Consider the following 25,197-nt stretch of genomic DNA (forward strand, 5'->3'; position numbering starts at 1 on the left):
CATTGATAATGTAAACTGTGATCCATTGGCGGCTAAAGAAATAAGGGCAACTCCGAGATAGGCTTGCTGCCCATTGGCCTATAGGCTATAACTTTATCAATTAAGTAAAATATATAGGCCTAAACCCGACATTAAAACAGTAGAAAATAATTCACAATCTCTACTCTGCCTGTCTGCCTCCCTTTCTATCTGTCTTGACTTGAGCTATTGCTAAGTGCAACATTGTATCAACTAGCCTATTCTGGGCCCTCAGAGTTTTGTGCACCAGTGAACTCGGGACAGATGGCTGTTTCTTTTTCTATTACATTTTCCCTGGATATATGGAATCATCAGATCATGATACACTACAGTATACAGTACTAGTCAAACATTTGAACACACCTACTCATTCAAGGGATTTTCTTAATTTTTTACTATTTTCTACATTGTAGAATAATAGTGAAGACATTTTCATGGTTCGGGCCAGGCCCCTTAGTTCCAATGAAGGAAAATCTTAATGTTACAGCATATAATGACATTCTAGGCAATTCTGTGCTTCCAGCTTTGTGGCAACAGTTTGGGGAAGGCCCTCTTAGGTTTCAGCATGACAATGCCCCCTTGCACAAAGCGAGGTGCATACAGAAATGGTTATTCGAGATCGGTGTGGAAGAACTTGTCTGGCCTGCACAGAGCCCTGACCAAATCCATCGAACACCTTTGGGATGAATTGGAACGCTTACTGCGAGCCAGGCCTCATCGCCCAACATGAGTGCCCGTCCTCGCTAATGCTCTTGTGGCTGAATGGAAGCAAGTCCCCGCAGCAATGTTCCAACATCTAGTGGAAAGCCTTCCCGGAAGAGTGGAGGCTGTTATAGCAGCAAAGTGGGGACCAACTCCAGATTAATGCCCATGATTTTGGAATGAGACGTTCGATGAGCAAGTGTCCACATACCTTTGGTCATGTAGTGTATTTTGCTCTTTCACACCGAGGCTTGGTGATTATCGAGGCCGGAAGTGTTGGAGAGATTTTTCAAATACTGAGGAACTAATCATTTGCTGCAATTGATGATTTAAAAAAAAAAACAGGCTTTGTTGACTTACTGTGTGAGGTGAAGAAAACATTTCTGAGAAACTCAGCTTATTAGTGGTGGACGTGGTGAGTTATGACAATCAGAAATCAGACATTGCCAAATGGGCACTTTCCTACTTTTGCATGCAGGCTATCAAGTAGGCCTACTTCTGTGTATGCTCAGGCGTACATGCTCCCTCAAGTTATCAGGAAAGAGAAACCAGACACATGCTCACATGGAGAACTCCAAACAAAATACAATGAAAAAAATGACAAAACTCATAATGGTTATGAAATGAACGTGTTTCTCACAAGTGTAGCAGGTTGTGAACTCAGCAAACGTTTCCAGTCCGATAATGAGAATAGTAGGCCTAAATACACCATTAACAGAAATGAATATAACCAAATGATGGGGGATTAAAGGTACATGTACTAGGTCTGGTGAGAGGTATAGGGGATTTTTTTATTTAAACGTACATATAAAGGGCAAACAATTCACACAAAGAAACAATGAATAGCCAGAATTGGCGGGAGACAGCTGAGCACGTTCTGGAGAGCTGAGTGCATGCATTCTGGAGAAAGACCCTCCTCCCTTCTTGTCTCAACATTTTAAATGATCCTAAACACACATTCTCTTCACACATATTTTAGATGCTATTCACTAACAGCACAGCTAGACCTACTGCCATGCACACTACCCAAATTGTGGGTTTACCAAAAAGAAATACACGCTTGTGATAAGCGAATGATCCTCTGTGTCTAAGTCCTGCTTCCTGGTGTAGTATTTTGAATGATTTTATTTAGACAGGAGTAATTATATAATTTTGGAAACATCAATTTACTTTCTGGGAAACCATCATCCTTACAGTGCACTGTGCACCCGCCCACTTTCCTTTACCAATTCGTTAGAGGCTGAAACCAGGGTTCTGTGTATAATGACGAGATGCTCATGTCTCTGCCGTAACAATGGGAGTCTTTGTCCAAAAGGCTGGAAGGCAGGTGACAAGTTTAGGTCTGCATATTATGCCCATAGAAACACAGTGGGCTTATTCATTTAACATTTAAGTCATTTAGCAGACGCTCTTATCCAGAGCGACTTACAAATTGGAAAGTTCATACATATTCATCCTGGCCCCCCCGTGGGAATTGAACCCTGGTCCCCCCGTGGGAATTGAACCCACAACCCTGGCGTTGCAAGTGCCATGCTCTACCAACTGAGCCACACGGGACCACCCGTTATTCTGTACAGATTTTGGCGAGAGTGAGCCCTCTCGCTTCCTCTATGCTGAAACTGTCACTGGAGAAAGCATCCGGGCGAGCGAAACAGCGTCCCTCTGTAGTCTATGTATCTGTTGCCATATGTCGCCTCATTCGGAAATGACCTTCACATTTCAATTGCGCAATCTGTACGCTTCAATTTTACAGATTGAATAGAGCCCCAAATCATCTGTAGTGTTTCAGTTAATTTCCTGCTCCTGACAGGTCCTGTATTATGCGCCAGTGTAACGGATGTGGAGCGATGGGTAACGATGCTTCGTGGGCAACCGTTATCGACCGTTAACCGTTATCGATGTGTGCAGAGGGTCCCTGGTTCGCGCCCGTGTCGGGGCGAGGTGACGGTTTAAAGTTATACTTTTACATTGATGCTGTTGACCCGGATCACTGGTTGCTGCGGAAAAGGAGGAGGTTGAAAGGGGGGTGAGTGTAACGGATGTGAAATGGCTAGCTAGTTAGCGGGTACGCGCTAGTAGCATTTCAATCAGTTACGTCACTTGCTCTGAGACTTTAAGTAGGGTTGCCCCTTGCCCTGCAAGGGCCTTTGTGGAGCGATGGGTAACGATGCTTCGTGGGCAACCGTTATCGATGTGTGCAGAGGGTCCCTGGTTCGCGCCCGTGTCGGGGCGAGGGGACGGTTTAAAGTTATACTGTTACACCAGCACAATATACATGTACTCTATGTGTAAAGTACACTGCTTCTGTCCCACCTTATAAGGCGTCTTGAAGCTCCATAGGTTACCATTCAATTAGGCTTCGGGGGGAAAAGTGCTCCATCTGACAGCATTCCATGCGGGATTAATTTAGTCACGGGTAACTGCATACGTGGAGTGAGTCTGGAAATCTTAAATTCTTGTTAATCTAACTGCACTGTCCAATTTACAGTAGCTATTACAGTGAACGAATACCATGCTATTGTTTGAGGAGAGCGCACAATTATAAAATCTATTAATAAACCAATTAGGCACATCTGGGCAGTATTGATACAATGTTTTGAACAGATATACAATGGTTCATTGGATCAGTCTAAAACTTTTCACATACACTGCTGCCATCTAGTGGCCAAAATCTAAATTGCGCCTGGGCTAGAATAATACATTATGGCCTTTCTCTTGCATTTCAAAGATGATGGTACAAAAAAAACCACATGTTTTTTCTTTATATTAACTTTGACCAGATTTAATATGTTATATTCTCCTACATTTATTTCACATTTCCACAAACTTCAAAGTGTTTCCTTTCAAATGGTATCAGGAATATGCAAATCCGTGTATCAGGTCCTGAGTTACAGGCAGTTAAATTTGGGTATGTCATTTTAGGCCAAAATTTAAAAAAAGGGTTGGATCCTTAAGAGGTTTTTAAGTTGGTCCACTCTGGACACCAAAGGCAACAAGCCCACCTCTCGGAAGTCCTGTACCCCAATGTGGGTACTAGGGGGGACATTCAGCATATACAGTACCTGTAACATTATTTTGCATGACCTGCATTCACTTTTTCCACTTTTTTGATAGCCCACTATACCAAGCAGAGCAGGCATTATCAAAATGACACTGAATCAAGGTTGAGACAAGCAGTTTCTTAACTTTGACGTTAAAATATGTAGTGCCAGGATATAAAAATGTATATTTGTTCGCCTTTTTAAAACATTTATTTAAATTTTTTAGCAGCAATCAGGTCTCCAGAAAGGGATTGATCTAGGGACACACCAAGATAAGATACAGTTATTTTAGATTCAATCTCCTTGCCTGCACAGTTTACCTTTATCTTGTCAGCCCTAAGCAATCTACATTTTTTCCAAACAAAATCGATTCAGTTTTTCCCAATGTAGTGACAATTTGTTGTCAGTCAACCAATCTCTAAAAAAAATGCAATTCCTTACTCAGGGTCTCCTCTAGTCAATATAATGATTTGTTCAGCACTTTTGAAATGTACAGCGACAGAACATGGGTCGTTCTTACAGTATTCTCCCTGTACACCAAACCAGAACTTTAAGATAAATAACGGGGGCATATAAGCGGACAATGAAAGCTCTTACAATATTTGATGATAACAACTATCTAAAACAGGCTATAGACTACATGTACACTACCAAGTCAGAACATGACTCTAAGTTATTTATGGGGAAATGGACCAAATTATTAGGGTGAGGCACATGGGCTAATAACAGCTTACTACACAACATACACTTAGTATTACTTTCTTAGCTATAGTATACATAACTTCCTGGCATATTACATAATTTATGCAAGACATTTTTGGATTCACCTTGTGCTGTGTTCACTTGAACAGGAAGGTGGTGCAAACTTTGTCATCCAAGTCTGGTATTCTCTGGAATTATGGTGCTTTCAAGACAACTGGGAACTCAATAAAAAAACAAAGTTGAATCATAATGTCAGGGATCTTCAGGTCAGGGCTCTAGAAAGAGGTCAGAGTTTTTTTGTTTTTTTCACCCCTTTTTCTCCCCAATTTCGTGGTATCCAATTGGTAGTTACAGTCTTGTCTCATCGCTGCAACTCCCGTACAGACTCGGGAGAGGCGAAGGTCAAGAGCAGTGCGTCCTGCAAAACACAACCCAACCAAGCCGCACTGCTTCTTGACAATGCCCACTTAACCTGGAAACCAGCCACTCCAAAGTGTCAGAGGAAACACCATGCACCTGGCGATCGTGTCAGCATGCACTGCGCCCGGCACACCACAGGAGTCACCAAACCCTCCCCTAACCTGGACGATGCTGGGCCAATTGTGCGCCGCCCCGTGGGTCTCCTGGTCGGGGCCGGCTGTGCCAAAGCCTGGACTCGTACCCAGAATCTCTAGTGGTACAGCTAGCACTGCAATGCAGTGCCTTAGACCACTACGCCACTCGGGAGGCGAGGTCAGAGTTGCCGAGTTGGAATTCCGAGTTGGATGACCGTTCAAAACGTATTTTCCTCAATCAGAGCTTGTTTTTTTTCAAGTTCCCAGTTGTCTTGGACTCATTGAAGTTTGAGATTTCCCCAGTTTCCAGTTGTTTTGAATGCGGCAGAAGTCATGCTTGATTGATTGCATGGCCAATGTATTCAACCTTTTCTGGCCCAGGTTGTTGAATGTCTATCCTTTTAAGCTTGGAAAAGAGACCCAGACATGGACCACACACCTACTCCACTGAATAGCAGGCTAGTGATTGCTTTGCAACACTTGCAGTTAGCCACTGATTCCTTCCAAACCACTCATTGTTGAATTTACGATTTCCAACTTGTTGTGTAATGTTTGTGTCTAATGGCCAATGAGCACCGATATGTTTTATTTATAATTTAACTTCATATGACAAGGATTGAAAAGGATTTGCCAATACTGTAGATTGTCAATGTGATTCATGGTGATGACTGCTTGTCTAGCTTGCTAGCTAAGATTTTGAAAGCTAGTGTAAATATAACGTGATTTGATGTCAATTGATGTAATTATATGTGGCCAATGACCTTGAGCCTTCTTGGATGGGCACTTTCAATGTAACTCTATGGCAGCACCCAAGGGGCTTGAATTTTCGAGCTCTACCTGTAGATTTTGCAGTAAGGTATTGTCCCCATGGGTGACAGAACACTGAGACAATCACAAAGCAACTACAGAACAGTACCAACCACTACGCCCTGTATTTTACACTGGCTGCTCCACCACCACAGAAAACACCGAGTTAGGCTGAAATGCCAACATTTTGGAGCTGCATTACTCAAGAAAGCAAAGTAAAAGACCAATTTTGTTTGCGGCTTTATTAACTTAATGATTTAAAAAAAGGTACATTGTTGCAAGCTGATATGTGACACATATTAATGCCAAAATAACATGCAAACATCTAATATATATATATATATATATATATATATATATATTTAAATTATTATTATAATTATTATATATTTTTTTGCCCCACCTGCCCTGAATGACGGGTCGTCACTGCTGCCACGTTAATTCTCATAACCTGCTATGTTAGTTCTCTTAACCGCCCACATTAATTATCCTAACCGGTTTAACTGAAACACTACAAGGAAGCCGCAAGCAGCCACACAAAACAGTCTTGAGTGGCAACCAATCTGCCCAATTAGCTGTTATGTTTCCATTCACCCACTTATGTTGATCCTCCCACTTCTTTCGCACGCCCACTTTCAGACACTCCACATATGCAGTTACCCTACTGGATTGATTAGGCGGGGAAAGATGGTCCTCTCCAACCGGGAAATTGTCATTTAATTAATGGTTTCATTCGTTTAATGGCATGACTTGGAAGTGGCCAGTATGAAAATAGCAGGTCAGTCAGATTCAGAAAGATCTGTGAGATAACGCATAGAAATAACTGTGAGACGAACGCATGCCATGCACATGTGCAGATGTTCATGGTGATTACCTCAAAGCTGTCAATCCAATTCACGAAAGATAGAAATAGCACAGAGAAGAAAAGAAACGTGCCCGCGGTTAATGAATGAATATAAAGAGCATCCCAGTTTCCCTGTCTGCCTACTCAACCGAAACATTTCAAGAGTCATTAGAACTGTGCGCTTATCACAGCAAACTACAGCCTGGCATTTATTAAAAATATGGATTTATTGTTCGAAAATAATATTACCCAAATTAGGTGTTCCAACCCGATAATTATGTTATTAGTATACTATAACACATTAGAGAAAACTGTGAGTGATATAAAATATTCCAATGCGATGAATAAAGGCGTTTTCTCCTGTGCACGAGCTCAAAACAAAAGCCTGCAGGGGTGATCGAGCCCATCACCCCTGATATGAATTCTCCAGAGATGATGAGCAGACTCCCCCGTCTTGAGCAACTTGCGTCTTTCTGGAATGCTGGCGCGTGTGTCAGCTGTGAGCCAATCCGTGGCCCCAAACGTCACTATGTGGGTCTCATGGTTTGTGTTTAAAACGGAGAAATGCCCTGATGCACCGCATTCTCTAACCACTTGAGCCTCGAGTTTATTCCTCTGTCATTGGTGACAGCGCGCGATGACGATGCAACGCTAAGGGACCACAGTTTACGCACTGACACCTTCAGGTGGACACCGACTGTGGAGAGCATCTGTACCCTGGTAAGGCGATGGAAAACGCAAGCGTGGTGGTCACTGATGTTCCAACTGCTGGCCTAACAGAATTCCTCAACTTCACCATGAATGACACCATCTCCCGACTCTACGAAGGCTTCACAGATGAGCTCGCCATGACAGAATTACGCGTAACGAACGACCCGGTATCTCTGAAAGTCAACACTCTAAGGACTGCGTTTGCTGCTGGGCTTCGGGCTAAACTGCCACCGACGGAACCCGCTCACTTGGTGGTTGCTTTTTGGGATTCCCCGCTAAGTCACGGAATCAATGTGTTTGTAGGAATTGTCCTGTGCTTCACAATGCTGGGCCTAGGGTGTACGGTAGATGTGAGCCAGCTTGGGGAACATATCCGCAGACCCATCGGGGTTCTGCTAGCGCTAGTGTGCCAGTTTGTTATCATGCCCCTGGTTGCCTTCCTGCTTGCTTTGGCATTCTCTCTCGACGATGTGGCGGCTATGGCCGTGCTACTGTGTGGCTGCTGTCCAGGAGGAAACCTATCCAACATCATGTCGTTATTAGTGAACGGGGAGATGAATCTGAGGTAACTAAAGGAACGAATACAACTATCTCCCACCTTTCCAAGTGGACTATAAAATGTACCTCAAATAAAAATATCTCAATTTATAGCCTAATTGGATGAATGGAAACCTAAACCTATATTAATTGATACATTGTCTGATATTGCACTTAATTCACGATGCCTATAACTCGAAGTTTAGACACACTTAGGCTATTACTTGGATTTTACGCATATTGGTAGAGTTTTACGCATGATAATTAAAATAGAATTGTACGCACGGTCGTATCTCCAGCATAGCCTACTGTTGGGACTTGTGGTCCAGATTGTCAAAACAGATTGATTTGAACACATCTTAATTTATTAAATATAACATGATGTCATTATTTGAGGATCCATCACTTAATATTCGTCCACTATTCTAAAAAGTAATATTAATGTACTGGTCACTCTGCATTTGGGGACTCGAATAAAGTTAATGTGACGGTGTGATACACTTTTGTCTTTCTCTTTTCAGCATCATCATGACCATTTCCTCCACGGTCCTGGCGCTGGTTCTGATGCCTCTGTGTCTGTGGATATATAGCCGCGCCTGGATCAACACCCCGGTGGTCAACCTGATGCCGTTCGGCGCGATCATCCTCACCCTCTGTAGCACTCTCATCCCCATTGGCCTGGGGGTCGTGCTCCGGTACCGCTACAACCGGGCGGCGGACATCGTTTTAAAGGTATACAGGGCAGCCTCAAATAACGGTCCGGCATAGAGGAAGGTTTGGAGACCGGTTGACTGGTTCATTGTGAGATTGAGAGCACTTGGCACATACTTTAGGCAGACTGTGAAAAGCAGTTTTATTATTTTTCTTTGCCCTTTTCCTTTTTATAGTTTAGTTTAGAAATATGACATTACACGAAATTCATCAATAAAATGTATTAGACCTAGGTACTATATAAAGAATACAAATGTATGATTACCTAAATTATTTCCTGATTCTAAGTGTCACATTAAGAATGACATACAAGACTAAAATAGTACATTTTATGATTAAACAGGGTAGTTTTGCAAGGAAAATAAATCACATTTTTTGTAAAAGTCAGTTGTGGATCTTTTGACTTTGTAATCACTAGTGTGACATTATACCCACTGAGTCATTTTTTATGTCTTGCTTTTAGTGGCGACAAAGCCTGCCCACATTGCACAGTGACACCAGAGGCAGAGCACTGTCAGGGAGAGCACCTCGGCACGAGATGTGTGACAGAGTCATAGAACTGGATGATAGATCCAGAGGGGAAGGGATGCAAGAAATAACATCGATTCAAGTGGACCATGGTCACTTGTGGCTTTTCCTTGCTCCTTAATAATACTGGTTCTGTTTGAATATCCTGAAAATGCGTCCATTGTTTCTTCCCTCCACCCTCCTAAAACAATCTGGATGTAGAGAAAGCCGATGTCATAAAACCTTTGTTGATTCCGTGCTGTTTGTTTCCCCAGTTGTCTCTGTGGTCTCTGCTGGTGACCCTGGTGATGCTGTTCATCATGACGGGGGCCATGTTGGGGCCAGAGCTGCTGGCCACCATCCCTCCGTCTGTCTATGTGGTGGCTGTCCTGATGCCTGCATGTGGCTACGCTGCAGGCTACGGCCTGGCCACCCTCTTCGACCTACCGCCCAACAGCCGCAGGACCGTGTCCCTGGAGACCGGGTGCCAGAACGTGCAGCTCTGCACAGCCATCCTGAAGATGGCCTTCCCACCACAGCTGATGGGGGGCATGTATATGTTCCCTCTGCTCTACGCCCTCTTCCAGGCCGCCGAGGCCGGCATCGTCATCCTGGCCTACCGGATGTACAGGAAAAAGGTTCTACACAAACCAGACACAAACTCACCAGGGGACAACAGGGGTATTGGATATAATAGGTTTGAAGACGAGGATATGGGTTTTGACAATTCTTACGGGGCGGTGACCACGAGTGACCCAAATCTCATCATGCTGGAGCCTTGTCCGGACTCTACTCCTGTTTAGTGCGCATAAGACAATGACGGTACACCATGGGCATCATGACATCACTATCAAAAAAAATCCTGCAGTGCAGAAACTCTATGGGTGTGTCTCATGACAGGACAGAAGACTGCAACTATTTATGAAGGGAGAGAATATAACAAAATATATTTGAAGCAATTCATAAGACCATGAAAAAAAATGATGAACAGGTTCATAGAAGTAAAAAAGCTTACTTCAACATCTTGTGTATGAATCAAAATGGCTGTGAAAATGGATTTCATAAAATATATTCATCCACTCTCACATCACTGATGCAGGACAACAGCGGTTTGCCAAATGTATCATCTCACTTGCTTGTAAAGTCAAACATGATCATGAGCTACATAGCTAACATGGTCAATTATTGTTTTGCTTTCAAAGCAAGTATTCAAGTTCAAGGGTACATGTTTTGGTGCCTATAGTTTCAGTTCAAGAAGAAAAATCATGCAGTACCTTTCTTCAACAAAACCCAACTACTCCATAATCACCATATATGTACGATGACAACCCGTCTGTAAAATATACAATTGTGTATATGTTTATCAATGTATATTAAAATATATATGATATAGGAAAAATAAAATATGTACTGACACTTCTGCATTCTGTAATCTTGCGGAGTTCCGTTATATTTGCGGATTGGTCTTGGAGGCCAATTTAGGAGAACTGCCACACCTGCGTACAATTAATGAAATCGTGTCTCGTCAATCTATTTAAATTGGTAAACCAAATAACCCAAGTTGGCTGAGCAAAAATGGCTACATATGTAGACGAGTCGATCGACAGATATTTCTATTCATCTTACAACCCTTATTCTGGCAGGTATCCCAAACCAAAAGGTGCGGGCTGGAGAAACAATTATTTGGCCAACTATGTGGCTACAGAGGACTATTTTGATAACCACCAGCGCGCGCAACTTAAATCCATCTTGTCTCAAATAAACCCCAATCTTACACCGAGGCTACGGAAAGCAAATACCAAAGATGTCGCTGTGCAGGTCAACCCGAAGAAGGATGTCTCCGTGCAGTGCTCCCTCGGCCCAAGGACTCTCATGACCGGAAAGCGAGACGCTTTGCGCAAAAGTAAACAGGAGGCCCAGACACCCGGTAGCCCTGCCGGTAGTCCAGGCAGCTCGGTGGGAGGCGTGCTCTACCCTCGCACACTGGCCGTCTACTCGCCTGTCGCTTCTAGGAGACTTGCATATTTTCTAGAAGACGACAAAGGGGGACCGAGTGAAGTACCGACCGGTGACCCACCTGAAACCGTGAAGGCGGGGAAAAAGAATAAAGGCGAAAAGTCTGCAGAGGACAAAACAGGAAAGGCAAAGGACGAAAAGACTGGGCCAGTTAAAAAAAACAGTAAGAAGACTGACCGGTCAGTTACGACCGAGGATGTCAAAGCCGATCAGGATGGATCAGAAGTCAAGACCCGCGTGAGGTTTCAGGTGAGCCCCAAGCGCTGACGATACGTTTATTCGGCCAGTCTGAAAGACCCAAAATAAACATTTGACACGTGAGTAATTGTAAAGGTGGCTGTGTATAATGGCCGTCTAGACCAAGATGCTCCATGTAATTCGCATTCTGACTAGACTCAATGCCTTCCTAGTTTCTGGAGCAGAAGTATGGATACTATCACTGCAGAGACTGCAACCTGCGTTGGGAGAGCGCATACGTTTGGTGCGTCCAAGGAACGAGCAAGGTATAGTAAGCAGGTCCATTCAATCCCTGACGTATGACTACTGCTGCTACTCTGGTAGTGCCTCTTATCAAGTGCTGTCTCCGTTTCAGGTCTACTTCAAGCAGTTCTGTAGAACCTGCCAGAAGTCCTTCAATCCTTACCGGGTCGAGGACATCACCTGCCAGGTTAGGGACCTAGGCTTCTGTACTATACTGTACATTGTTAAACCATGAGTCGACACTAAACTTGGGTCCTCCACTTAATCTTGTCCTCTGTTTCCACAGACTTGCAACAAGTCGCGCTGCGTGTGCGAAGTGACCCCTCGCCACATTGACCCCAAACGCCCCCACAGACAGGATCTGTGTGGCAGGTGCAAGGGCAAGCGGCTCTCCTGTGACCGCACCTTCAGTTTCAAATACATCATATAGCAGGAACCTGCACATGAACTTTCACATCAAAGTCCTGCAGCCCAGAGAAGCCCCTGTGCACATTTAATGAGGCTCTGGGATGGAGAATACTTTTGGATTTCATTATTTTCTGTTATGCCTTTATTTTCATTATGATAGTGATTGCAGGAAAACACTTCTGATTGTGAAATAAAGTGGCAATACCCAGCAGTCTACGTTCTCTGGCATTCTTCTCTCCCTGTCTAAGATGGCTTGTCAGTGGTTTAAAAGCCAATCATTATGCATGTGACGGTCAGTGGCGTCAGCATGCCTGACTAGCCATTGAGAACTGGAGCATAGCTCAATGCACACATATGGTCAATTTTGCTACGACTGTCTGGTGTTATTAGCAGAGGTTTGACTTTTCAAATGTGTGGAAATAACTCCCTGACGAACGCCATGCAGCCGAAACACGTCAGGTTTTAAACAACTTTGTTTCTATTGAACATGCCATAAAGGCATTTTAATTGGTCCTCCTGTGTGGAAATAACTTGCCTTTAATTGTTATCCAGAAATGGCTACATTGGACCTTTAAATGAATAACAATGGCAGAGACATTCATATGATCAAGTTTTTATTTATCCAGAGAGAAGGCTTGGTATGTGAGATGACAAAAAAGTATATTGGTAATGCATCCCTACAATAAAAACAATTTTCCAGGTAAATAACTAAGATCAGCATTCAAATGTACCAGACAAGCAACGGACAAGTTCTCTGAGGAATGAGTACAGTGATCGTTTACAATGTGCCATGACAAGTTTCCTGCAACACTTTCAGACATCAAGTTCATGTTCGGCAAGCAGTGCCTTCTCAGAAGCAAAAGCAGAGCCTTAATGGCAGCAGTTTCCCCTCAGAACACAGGGCCATGGCACACCATCAGTGCAGCTGTGCGCAGCCAACATGGACAAACACAGGCCTGTTTCCCCTCATAAGTCTTAGCGGAGCCTGTTCCGGGGTACAGGGCCAACATGGAGATCACAGTGGAGAAAAGGAATGCATAGGACTGGGCTTGGTTGGGCTGTGGCAGTCCAACAGGAAGCAGAATCTACGCTAGCTAGCGCCTTTAACCAGTTCCAATTTACTCTGACCCACAATCCCTACCAGGCAGGCCAATCTTTGGGAAATGTTAAAGTTTGTGTGACAGGATTATAATAGTGGAGCAGGTCATTAGTGACTCAATATCAGCTATCTCTCACATTTGCTTCATACATCCTATTCGGATTAACAGTGCAACGAAAGTACAAGGGGAAAATACTGGTTTTACACTATACATTTTCTAAAATATATACAGAGTAAAATAAGTTAGATGTTTACATAATGAGTTGTAGCCAGTCTGCACTTTCTGTGCAATTATATGCATTTGTGTATACAAGAATATTAAATCTATACCACACAGCCTAAAGTCTCTACAGGTAGCTACTTATTTGGTTACAGAGTGAGTTTATTAGAAGACCTGCTGAAGATGATGCTAGTCTCCAACGCAGGTCAATAAACAGATCAATTTATATTTTTCCAGTCCCTAAGGGGGGGTGGGGACGGGGGACGGGGGCGACAGCTCCCCTAGGGTTACCATTACACATTAAATACCCTAACATTTACAACCTAGGATGTTAGCTCTAATAAAAAATAGTACATTTCTCAAAAAATATTATTGCAGTGCTTCTCTCTTTCAAGCATGCTTTTGAAAACTATTATATCTTTTCCTTTGTGTTTGTTTATGAATCTTGACAAGGACTGCCCTGTCCTCTCACAAAGCCATCCGGTTTCCTTCCAGACCGACTCCCAAGGAGTCCATGCTCCAACTCTTCTGCTACAAGAATAACACCACTTCTCCCTGACCGAACCTCAAACCCCAACCAGTCTCCTGAGAGGGGCTGAGGAGGCAACTGGCGAATATGGGAGACCCATCAGGTAATTTCCGCCAAAACGCTTCCAGTTTAGCATCATCATCCCCATTGTCTCCTAACTTCTCGCTCCTGGGCCAGTCTTCACCAGTCACATAATACCCCGACTTATTGCAGCTGAATTTGGCAAGGTGGCTTATTCTGGGAAAACAGATACGAGCTTTTAAAGTATTTTATATATATTAATATGAGTCACAGTTATTCCCACACATCCTTTAGCCCTTATTAGGTGGAGTCTCTTCGGTCCTCCCCTGACACACGTCACTGTCTCCCCAGCCTCCAGAGCAGATGGAAGCTGTGCGTGGTACAGGAGAGGTCTACTGCAGTCCAGTCCAGTCTTTGGGCCTGAAGGCTCACAGTCCAGTGCTGACTACTGTGGTCTGGGGGGCCTGGCAGGCCTGGGCCTGGCTCAGAGCCTCTCTGATCTGCAGGTTGAGCTCCATGAGGCGCCCACTGGCCTGGGACAGGTCCCTGCTGGGCCCCACCACAGCCAGGCAGCCTGTCTGGCCCAGCGTCTGGTGACGGAAGTAGATGTGCAGGAGAGTCTGGACCGCGTCGTCTGACTCATTCCCAAAGATGTCGTTAGGCCACAGAGACCTATTGGAGGAGAGGAAGAGAGCATCAGGACAGAAGACTAGACACATGCCTGTGTAGTCTATACATTGAGGAATAGATGTAGGGTACAAAAGATGTAGTCCTTTGTTTCTTTACCTGAAGGTTTTGACCTGTGTGAGGGCAGAGCCGAAGTCTCTGGCTCTCAGGGTCTCAATCAGTGATTGGATGGCTGTCTCCGTACTGGTCTGGGAGGCATTCGACACGCCCACATCCTCCTGTCCATCAACCCCCGACTCCACCTGCTTCAAACAGCTCTCAAGGATGGCCAGCTCCTCTGACATGTTGGTCACCTTGGAGACACACCCAAAAAGGTCAGATAACCACAGAGATAATCTCATGTGTATTTGAGCACGTGCAAGACTTCTCTAGAAAGTCAATGAAGCAATGCAATTAGTATTGATGTGATTAATTGAAATATCTGACCTCATCTCTCCATGAGAGAAATGATTCACTCTCATTCAGGGGATTTAATGAGATTTATCTCCAGTAAAAAGCCATGAGACAGCAGGGCTAGACAGCAGCAGAACCTCTAAATAGGGACTGAGATAGTGCCTGACTGTCACTATGGTCTGAGTGCTTGTATGTCTGGTCGGCAAAATTGTGTGCGAGCGCGTGAGAGAAAGAGCATATACACGGAGGTATCTTGGAGAATGTTTATATCTTTTGTCCAGGGCACATTTGGACATCGGCATCTACAAAAATGGCTCATGACTTTACAGATCAGTTAACTTTTGCCGTTACAGTATCTTTCATTCCAAAAAGCATAAGCTTGCCCATTCACCCACTAAATGGCAGGCATACACAATCCATGTCTCAAGGCTTAAAAAGTATTCTTTAACCAGTCTCATCCCCTTTATCTACACTGATTGAAGTGGATTTACAAGGTGACATCAATAAGGGATCATAGCTTTAACTTGAATTTACCTGGTCAGTCTCATGGAAAGAGCAGGTGTTCCTAATGTTTTGTACACTCAGTGTATATACACAGGAAGCAAGTGAGTTTAATTGAGCGTGTGCGTTGTCACTGCTTGTTTTCCTTTCAGGGAAGATGTGGGAAAATGCAGGGGGCCTCAGTGCCTCAAGCTTTCCTGAAACCAACCTGAAGTCCAATTAAAGGGCTCATTGGGGAAGGGAACTAAACTAACAACCTCTCTGTGTTGACCTAGCACACACAATGGTGCGTGTGACGTGAAACACTCCAAGTGTGCTTGAGTGGGTGACTTGCGATGTTTCTTTTTGGCATGTAAATAAATGACACAACTGACCCCTATTAACACAGCCTAGAACTGTTTTCATGTTGCCCTTCTGTACCACCCACATGGAGTGTCCCACCACACACGCCCTGTTGAGTAAAGTGTTTGGGTGCAAACCCCTTGCCCAGTCTCACCTCTGCCTCTCTCTTGATGGTGTCCACATGACTGATGAGTTTGCAGTAGGCCTGGAAGAGCAGCAGCAGCTGGAAGTGCAGTTTATAGAGCCTGCGACACAGCTCCAGCTCCTACAGAGAGAGAGCAGGGACAGTAACACACCGCTCACACTCGCTACAGCCACACCAGGTCATATTGGTCACATGATCAGACGGACGGCTATCCTGGGTTAGAAACTAACGGGGGAGGAGATGAAAGGGTTAACAATGCGCGGAGCGATGTCCCTACACCAGGGGTCTCCAACCGTTTCTAGCACGAGTTACTTTAAAAATAAAACATTTAAACGTAGCGAGCTACTTATTTTTTTGAGCTTTCAAATAGGCACTTTCATCTCTTCCCCGGGTCCTTAGTGTACGGTGTTCTGTCAATACACCTTGAGTGTAAACAACTCCACAGGGGGCCCTATAAAGTGCAATTCCCCTTTAACTGCACATCTGGCCCTTTAATAGCACATCTAGTGTGCTTTCTAATGTGCCAGTCTAGTGATGGTTCTGTACTGCTGCTGCTCATTTCATGTCAATGTTTGCAAATAATAAATACAAATGATATACAGTACTTCCTCATGATATACTTACGCCAGACAAGCCTACTTTGCAGATAACATTTAATTGAGACATTTTGGGGAACGTATGTCAACCCACAAGACTTGTCACATCAACTAGCTAAACGCGGAGTGATAGACAAACTCCCGCACCACAAGGGGGCAATATTGCTGGAAGTTAATTGGCAGGTAGTGTTAGGTTTGGCCTTTCAAGCCAATAGTAGCTAACCAGGGGTGGGACAATGTCTATGTTGCTTTGGTTAGATAGTAGCTGGGAGCTGTTTGAGACTTGTGAGATTTGTTTATGACAGTTTGCGGTGGAACGCGTGAAAATTGCATGTACCAAGAGTATGTGGACACCTGCTCGACAAACATCTCATTCCAAAATCATGGGCATTAATATGGAGTTGGTCTCCCCTTTGCTGCTATAACAGCCTTCACTCTTCTGAGAAGGCTTTCCACTAGATGTTGGAACATTGATGCGGGGACTTGCTTCCATTCAGCCACAAGAGCATTAGTGAGGTTGGGCACTGATGCCTGGCTCGCAGTCGGCGTTCCAATTCATCCCAAAGGTGTTAGATGGGGTTGAGGTCAAGGCTCTGTGTAGGCCAGTCAAGTTCTTCCACACCAGTCTCGACAAGCCATTCCTGTATGGTCCTCGCTTTTTGCACGGGGGTATTGTCATGCTGTTGCCACAAAGTTGGAAGCACAGAATCGTCTACAATGTCACTGTATGCTGTAGCGTTAAGATTTCCCTTCACTGGAACTAAGGGGCCTAGCCTGAAACATGAAAAACAACCCCAGACCATTATTCCTCCTCCACCAAACTTTACAGATGGCACTATGCATTCGGGGAGGGTTCCATTCTCCTGGCATCTGCCAAACCTAGGTTTGTCAGTCGGCCTGCCAGATGGTGAAGCGTGATTCATCACTCCAGAGAACGCGTTTCCACTGCTCCAGAGTCCAATGGCGGTGAGCTTTACACAACTCCAGCCAACGCTTTGCATTACACATGGTGATCTTAGGCTTGTGTGCAGATGCTCAGCCATGGAAACCCATTTCATGAAGCTCCCGACGAACAGTTATTGTGCTGATGTTGCTTCCAGAGGCAGTTTGCAACTGAGTACCCACAATTATTATTCAATTATTATTATTATTTTTTTTTACACACTACGGCCTTCAGCATTCCCGTTCTGTGAGCTTGTGTGGCCTACCACTTTGCAGCTGAGCCGTTGTTACTCCTAGACGTTTCCACTTCACAATAACAGCACTTACAGTTCACCGGGGCAGCTCTAGCAGGGCAGAAATTTGACGAACTGACTTGGAAAGGTGGCATCCTATGACGGTGCCATGTTGAAAGTCACTGAGCTCTTCAGTAAGGCCATTCTACTGCCAATGTTTGTCTATGGCGATTGCATGCCTATGTGCCTGATGTTATACACCTGTCAGCAACGGAAGTGACTGAAATAGCCGAATCAACTAATTTGAAGGGGTGTCCACATACTTTTGTAATACAGTGTACTTTCAGAATTGTTTGGCGAGCTACTCATCGGTGGGCTGTAATCGACTTGTTGGAGACCCCTACCCTAAAGAGAACCGACGAGGCCTAGGTGAGAGTCTAGCCCTATTAACTAACTACTAACCAACCAGAGGTCGGCATCATTATCAGCCATGGAGGACTGGGTTATACAAAGACCATCACCACCTGTCTGTCACGACCCCTATGGATAAGGTCTGTCCAACCACGGAGCTAAACCGACCAAATGTGTTACTGGAATTATCAAAACATTCTCTCTAATGCAGGAAACATGGAAGAGAATGGGAATTTGAACAGATATGGGAATGGTGCAATAAGCATGCAAAATGAAGGTAGACTAAACATGGCTTCACAGCTCTCTCCCCCCATCCTCTCCCCTCCCCGTAACCCAGGGCAACCCCCCCCCTCTCTCAAATCAGGCAGACAACTACCACAATCATGATTTCATTTGCGCGATTTTACATCTGCTGTGTAAATCAGTAGGGATGAGGGAGGGGTTAAAACGTTGACAAGATTATTCAGTCAAGGCGAAGCCAAAAGTAGAGCATATATCTGCATTCATGCCAATGATGAGAAACAGTAGGCTTGGGGAAATTATTTGGATATATGAGAGAGGTGGAGTCAGAGTGGGAGGGCCCAGGCCTTGGTTGGTTGACGACTGCGGCAGGTACCCGCGGAGAGGGATGAGATGGTCAGTGTGTTGTCCGGACATCATGATTATATTGGAGTCTAGAATACTTAGAGAACCACTTACTGCTAGTTTTTCCATTTGCTAAGCAAGAGGGTGAGCAGGTCACAAAAACAAACAAACAAAACAGGAAGAGAGAAAGACCAAGAATTAGTGAGCCTTCACATCGCAACCCTGATACAGTGACCTGACAGGCGAGGAGGGGAGGGGTAACAACCCTCCATCATAACGCCCATTCCCAGGTCAGGGGGAGGCTTAATCCCAACAGTGGTTATTAGATAACACAGAGCACATCAGCTGGTCTAGGATCAGTGTGTTCAAGTCAAAGCAGTGTAGAAATACAGAGACGGAAAACAGAGAGCAGGATGTAGACCGAGCGAGAGAACGGAGACAGAGAGCTAAGAGGGGGACAGAAGAGAGCTAAGAGGGGGACAGAAGAGAGCTAAGAGGGGGACAGAAGAGAGCTAAGAGGGGGACAGAAGAGAGCTAAGAGGGGGACAGAAGAGAGCTAAGAGGGGGACAGAAGAGAGCTAAGAGGGGGACAGAAGAGAGCTAAGAGGGGGACAGAAGAGAGCTAAGAGGGGGACAGAGAGCTAAGAGGGGGACAGAGAGCTAAGAGGGGGACAGAGAGCTAAGAGGGGGACAGAGAGCTAAGAGGGGGACAGAGAGCTAAGAGGGGGACAGAGAGCTAAGAGGGGGACAGAGAGCTAAGAGGGGGACAGAGAGCTAAGAGGGGGACAGAGAGCTAAGAGGGGGACAGAGAGCTAAGAGGGGGACAGAGAGCTAAGAGGGGGACAGAGAGCTAAGAGGGGGACAGAGAGCTAAGAGGGGGACAGAGAGCTAAGAGGGGGACAGAGAGCTAAGAGGGGGACAGAGAGCTAAGAGGGGGACAGAGAGCTAAGAGGGGGACAGAGAGCTAAGAGGGGGACAGAGAGCTAAGAGGGGGACAGAGAGCTAAGAGGGGGACAGAGAGCTAAGAGGGGGACAGAGAGCTAAGAGGGGGACAGAGAGCTAAGAGGGGGACAGAGAGCTAAGAGGGGAACAGAGAGCTAAGAGGGGAACAGAGAGCTAAGAGGGGGACAGAGAGCTAAGAGGGGGACAGAGAGCTAAGAGGGGGACAGAGAGCTAAGAGGGGGACAGAGAGCTAAGAGGGGGACAGAGAGCTAAGAGGGGGACAGAGAGCTAAGAGGGGGACAGAGAGCTAAGAGGGGGACAGAGAGCTAAGAGGGGGACAGAGAGAGCAGCAAATGAGTATGTGCCTCTCTGCTGATGAGAGTACAACAGAGCTTTAGTCTGTAATTGCTAATTTTTCACAGCCAAGCATAACCTCTGACCTGAAAGAGGCGGGGGGGGGGGGCAAGCAAAGAGGTAATAAATCTATAACCTCCAGCAGCGATGTCAGAGTACTAAACATTATCAGGGGACAGGAGACCGCACGGTAGAGGTTCTCAGCTGTTCTCAGATCAGCTACATCTACCACGATGAGCTGAAGTAATACTGGCTTCAGGACCAGTGGACAGACCAGGGTTCAGTAGTGATTATATCACTGAGCTTGTGGGTAGTTAAAATATGGTGTCGAGGACGAGGGGCGATGAATTAGCTTTGACACATAAATATTTTCTCTGAGAACAAAAATGTTTCAAACAGGCGTGTTATCATGCTTATCGACTGTTTGACTGTGTTAGAAAAGGCACTCGAACACAGACTGTCGTCACATTTTCTGCAAGACGTAAAGTTGCTGTGTTCAGATGTGTGTGGGTTAGTCATACCTGGGCTTGAGTGTTGGGTCGTTGGTTGCCGTCTTTGTCGCGAAACGTCTTCCTGCAGTTCTCCAGCCACTGTATGAATGGGATGAGGGAGAGAGAGAGAGAGAGGGAGAGAATGTCATGAAATTGATTGTCTTTTTTCTTTCGAGTGTGTGTTTGTGCAGGGGTCAGGTGGGGGGGTAGATTTAATAAGAGTGCTGTACTTAGCGAATTAAAGAGGGTCTGTTCCAGTGCAGGGGGGTGGAGACCAATCCTCCAGGAACTGCACCCGTCTCATTCAATTAGCACCCCTGCATCCCAGAGCCCTCTCTCTCAATCTCATCTGTCCTCTTTACACCCCCCCCCCCCCCCTCCATCTCTCCTTCCTCCCTCCTGTCCAACCCTCTAACTGATTTAGGAGCGCCAGAGAATATTTTTAGCTCGTCAGCAGAGGATGTCGCTAGCAATGTGGACGCTAACGGATGCTAAATCCTCCCATATCCTCCTGTGATTCGATGGCTGACCCGACGACGAGTGACACCCAACACATTTATCTTCCTTATGACTCAGCTCATTGTCTCGGTTCTGTTCCCTCAGCCTCTTCCTCCCTGATCTGGGCTGAAGGTGAAATGAGGCGTAATCGGACAGCTCATTGAGCCTTCAGGTTTTCCTCACTATAAATGAGAGGCCATTGAAGTACCACCCAGTGTTCTGGTGCAGGGCTGGTCTGAGTACAGATATGTGCTATGATAATTAGCCATAGAATAAGGATGTGTGATTGCGTGGTCAGGCGGTTTAGGAAACGATAGGTCAGAGTACTGTAACTGTATATAGGAAGAGTGTGTAACGGTTAGATGTACATGGTGATGAACGGGGAAAGCTCACCTCCTCAGCCGCCTCTCTCTTGCCGTTGTAGGTGTCCAGGTGCTCCTGCAACTCCAGCACACTGAACTTCAGGGTCTCCAGCAGTCCACATGACACCAACTACGACACAGACCAGACGCGTTAACCAACCAACGAAAGGACACAACTGCAGGACAACTAACTACACAATATCACATGAGTGTGTCAACTCCCTGCAGTATAGGCCAAGTGCATTTGCACTGCGTAACGTGCAATTGCGCACATAACAAGTACGGCTGATTATACAACTGCTGCTGTCGCTAAAAATATCTTACCAACAAGCATGCTACAGTTCGCTTTCGTCATGGTTCCCTTTTGCAACCAGAGAAATTATGCAACATAACTTCATTTTATTAAGGAAGTGGTCATCTCTGGGTTAGCAGGCGTAGACTCACCGTCTCAGCATCCAGCAGCACCGTGGGGCACTGGGAGTGAGAGGTCATGACCTCTAGGGAGCTGAGGAACTGGTTCCCCATTCGCTGCAGCCGCTCTCCTAGGAAACGCACTGACGAGTGGGTGATGAAGCCAAACTTCCTCTGCATGCTCTGCAGACACCAAGACAATAACACATTCAACAGAGCGAACACACATAGACACGAATATATACAAAACAAACATACAAAACAAACATATCCCACTCTTTCTTTCACCTTAAATAGTCTGGAGAACACGTGGAAGGTGTACACAGCAGAGGACCCATCCGTGTCCGACAACATCTGGTTGACATGGCAACGCCAGGCGTCCTCCTCGTCGTCATAGGTAACGGGCTGGAAAGCTGCCAGGATGGCGGAGAGGAAGGGCGAGGGGGGCGGAGAGGCCTGGATCTCTGAGAAACCATCTTGATCGCCCTCATCCTGACTGAGAACAGACAAACACACAGGGTCTGTCTTAGTACCACTGACACACACACAGGATTCATCCAATTCTGAATGCACAAACACATACACTCACACCCTCGCTCTGACTGTAACCAAAACAACGTCACACTTCCATCTCTCGCCTCCTCCCCTCTCTCTCTGCAGATGTTTCTGCTGCAGTGTTTCTTTTGCAGAGCTCTACTACAGAGCAAAGAGAACACATGGCTCTCCTACCATCTTAACACAACCACACACACATGGATACTCACAGGCCTGTGGGACCGAACAGCCTGACGAAGCAGACCGAGTAGAAGTATCTGATGCCTGCGCTGCCAAGCGCTGTGGAGGACACAGACTTCGTCCTCATCCTCACCTTAACTCCCTGCCTGCCTCTCTCTGCAGCACAGTAACTCCGAGTCTCTCTGCTAGCTGCACTAGCCTGCCTAGCACACTGCACCGTACCACACAGGAATGCAGAGCAGAGCTCTATCTGAGCCCAGCATCTGACACACACACACACACACACCAAGGCCCCAATCTCACAGCAGGCAGCGCAACACCTCCTGCTGAGTTAAGCTTTCTTGTTGGCGTGCGCACACACACACACACAGCAGAGCCCCTCTGTTTTCCGGGGGAGGATCATTAGGAGCACTGCCATTCTCTCTAGCGATCAATCAAACTGCCTGGGTTTTGGAAATGGGGGAAATTAATTCAAGTATTTGTGTACTGAACGAGCAAGCAAGAAGTGTATACGTGGTTTCTACATCTCTGGTAGTTGAATAGAGTTGATTTGTGGCTGTACTGTGATCAGTGTCCTCTAGCCTGAGTTGGTCCACCTTGATGAGCGTGTGTATATAAAAAGGAAAGAGAGGAGCCAGAGCTGGCCCACCTTCAGAGAGATGCCCGCCGCTCCAGCCCAGCCCTCAGCTCCACAACCAGCCTGGCCCGCGTGGGAGTCGAGCCAGAGATGAGCTCACCAATTACAGCAGCTCATAAGACCAGGGAAATCGCAGAGAGGCCAGGAAGACCCAACACGACACACTCGCCGTCCACTCAATCAATTACTTGGGCAAACACAGAACGCACATACAATGCTTGCTGTCACGATACCAAGACCCACCACACACACAAAACAGGTTGGGAGCAACACATGGTCAGCTGCAGAGCAGTGCCCCTGGAGCAGGTTATGGGGTTAAGTGCCTTGCTCAAGGGCACGGTCGGCAGTACGTGGCACCTGAGATATTGATGCCAGCAACACTCTGGTTGTTGACTCACTCCCCCCAGATTCCGCTTCTCCACATGCAACTCTGAACTGAAAACAGGTATGAAAATGTAAAACAGGATGTCAATCTAGAGACAGGATCAATGGGATACCTGCCAACAATATACACCTGCCGACAAACAGATATCTGACTAGAGGCCACAACCACCGCACATTTGGCCACTGGTACAGGTCCTCTGATACTGGTCAGTAGAGAACAGCAGTCTTACCTGGACATGTCGGAGAAGTCGGCCTCCTCCTCCTCACAGCGGTCGTCAAGCTCCTTCAGCGCCAGCGTCACGTCCTCCTCACACACAGAGCCACAGGGGCTGTCTAGGATGGGGGGCAGGGGCATGGCTGTGAGGGAGTCCCTCTCTTCACAGAGGGACCCCGGCGGGGTGTCTATGGCCGGTGGGAGAGGGGGGGCCGGGTCCAGGTCATAGTGTGGGTCTTGGGAGTCGGTGAGGTCACACAGCTCAGGGGGCAGAGGGGGTGCACTGCTGCCAAACCCCGTGTCCGTGCTCACGCTGCTGCTCAGCTCATCTGCCGCCGTCATGCTCACCCCGTCCTAAACAACAGCCAGCAGGGGGAGCTCAGGAGCAGGTCAGATATATATACACACTACAACATTATACAAAGATACATTCTCTCCAGACCTTACAGAACCAGAACTGGTTGGTTGGCATGACAACAGCCCTTCTAAAAGTCTCCCTAAGAGTTACTTCAGTGGTTGCCAACTGTTTGTTTTTTTGCTTACTGTACCACCAACTGAATTTTGCTCTGCCTGGAGTACCCCTGAAGTACCCCCCCATTTTACCAGTAAGCTTATGGTCTGGTGGGTCTTCTCAAGAATCCCCTGTGGCTAGGCCAAGTACCCCCAGGGCTCCCAGCAACCCTGGTTAGGAACCACTGATCTACTTAATCTGTATCTATGCCTGACAAAAACATTACTGGCTTAATCTCATTTTACAACATTCAAGAAAATAATAGAGGTCACAGTCAGCATAATTCAAGAGATCGATGTTCACTTTAAAAAGTTAATCCTGTAACTTGGTGTCTCTAGAGAAAGGGAACACACTAAAGAAATAGGGCCAAAATCAATCTATGGTGCTGGCCTAGGCCTGCCATTTAGAGTGTGACCATCAGGGTAGTAAAACACTGACATTGTGGCCAGACGGCAGGCTGGGAGAGCTAACGAGCCTTCAGATTAGATGAGATGTGTTGCACTCTGATCAGTGGTGGCACTTAAAAAAAAAATGGGGAGGACGGGCTCATAGTAATGGCTGGAACGGAATAAATGGAATGGTCTCCCACAAAACACCTGGTTTCCATGTGTGATACAATTCCCTTCCCTCCATTCATTATTATGAGCCGTCCTCCCCTGCCCGATGCATATACGGATGGATCATAAACTACCGATTTATGGCTCACACTAAATGACTACCTACAGAAGACCGTAAAACGTGACATTTGAACACAATGGCACATTGTTACCAGACTGACAATGACAAACTTCTGTGCGGTGGCAGTTACCTGCATTAAACCACAGTGTGCGTCATTAGACAGGAAACACTACAAGTCAACTGTGTTCATGGAAGACACGTCCACGGAACAGGGGAGGGGGATCTAGAACATGTAATT

General features: G+C 46.0%; 3 protein-coding genes across 29 annotated transcripts in view; 2 read left to right on the forward strand and 1 right to left on the reverse strand.

Moving 5' to 3' along the window:
* Nucleotides 1–6,486: 6,486 nt before the first annotated feature.
* LOC129855378 (sodium/bile acid cotransporter 4-like) lies at nt 6,487–10,554 on the forward strand. The gene is made up of 3 exons (XM_055922990.1): nt 6,487–7,944; nt 8,438–8,648; nt 9,410–10,554. Exons 1-3 carry the CDS (start codon nt 7,397–7,399, stop codon nt 9,935–9,937), a joined length of 1,287 nt encoding a protein of 428 aa, XP_055778965.1. The 5' UTR covers nt 6,487–7,396; the 3' UTR covers nt 9,938–10,554.
* A 40-nt stretch (nt 10,555–10,594) lies between these two features.
* zar1 (zygote arrest 1) lies at nt 10,595–12,249 on the forward strand. The gene is made up of 4 exons (XM_055922991.1): nt 10,595–11,399; nt 11,561–11,653; nt 11,743–11,817; nt 11,917–12,249. The coding sequence occupies exons 1-4, from the start codon at nt 10,710–10,712 to the stop codon at nt 12,058–12,060; spliced, it is 1,002 nt and encodes a 333-aa protein (XP_055778966.1). The 5' UTR covers nt 10,595–10,709; the 3' UTR covers nt 12,061–12,249.
* A 1,901-nt stretch (nt 12,250–14,150) lies between these two features.
* The window catches only part of fryl (furry homolog, like), an 87,784-nt gene continuing 76,737 nt past the window's right edge, over nt 14,151–25,197 (reverse strand). For 20 of the 27 annotated variants that reach the window (XM_055922987.1, XM_055922986.1, XM_055922975.1 and 17 more), the window contains 10 exons: nt 23,787–24,124; nt 23,530–23,607; nt 22,089–22,296; nt 21,834–21,983; nt 21,421–21,519; nt 20,560–20,628; nt 18,857–18,874; nt 15,985–16,095; nt 14,694–14,887; nt 14,151–14,579 (listed from right to left, as the gene is read on the reverse strand). In XM_055922987.1, the coding sequence (XP_055778962.1) occupies nt 14,336–14,579; nt 14,694–14,887; nt 15,985–16,095; nt 18,857–18,874; nt 20,560–20,628; nt 21,421–21,519; nt 21,834–21,983; nt 22,089–22,296; nt 23,530–23,607; nt 23,787–24,124 (1,509 nt within the window). In that variant the 3' untranslated portion in view covers nt 14,151–14,335. The remainder of the gene's footprint in view (nt 14,580–14,693; nt 14,888–15,984; nt 16,096–18,856; nt 18,875–20,559; nt 20,629–21,420; nt 21,520–21,833; nt 21,984–22,088; nt 22,297–23,529; nt 23,608–23,786; nt 24,125–25,197) is intronic. The other 7 variants (XM_055922988.1, XM_055922979.1, XM_055922976.1 and 4 more) reach the window with 3 other exon arrangements.

This window comes from Salvelinus fontinalis, chromosome 5 (assembly GCF_029448725.1).
Source record: "Salvelinus fontinalis isolate EN_2023a chromosome 5, ASM2944872v1, whole genome shotgun sequence".
Taxonomy (NCBI): Eukaryota; Metazoa; Chordata; class Actinopteri; order Salmoniformes; family Salmonidae; genus Salvelinus; species Salvelinus fontinalis.

What these genes read in the sequence shown, in the direction of transcription:
- LOC129855378 (XM_055922990.1), top strand. Translation starts at nt 7,397, where the DNA reads ATGGAAAACGCAAGCGTGGTGGTCACTGATGTTCCAACTGCTGGCCTA. An exon ending in AACGGGGAGATGAATCTGAG is followed by an intron (nt 7,945 to 8,437) that starts GTAACTAAAGGA and finishes TTCTCTTTTCAG; the next exon opens with CATCATCATGACCATTTCCT. An exon ending in CGGCGGACATCGTTTTAAAG is followed by an intron (nt 8,649 to 9,409) that starts GTATACAGGGCA and finishes TTGTTTCCCCAG; the next exon opens with TTGTCTCTGTGGTCTCTGCT.
- zar1 (XM_055922991.1), top strand. Translation starts at nt 10,710, where the DNA reads ATGGCTACATATGTAGACGAGTCGATCGACAGATATTTCTATTCATCT. An exon ending in AGACCCGCGTGAGGTTTCAG is followed by an intron (nt 11,400 to 11,560) that starts GTGAGCCCCAAG and finishes ATGCCTTCCTAG; the next exon opens with TTTCTGGAGCAGAAGTATGG. An exon ending in TCGAGGACATCACCTGCCAG is followed by an intron (nt 11,818 to 11,916) that starts GTTAGGGACCTA and finishes CTGTTTCCACAG; the next exon opens with ACTTGCAACAAGTCGCGCTG.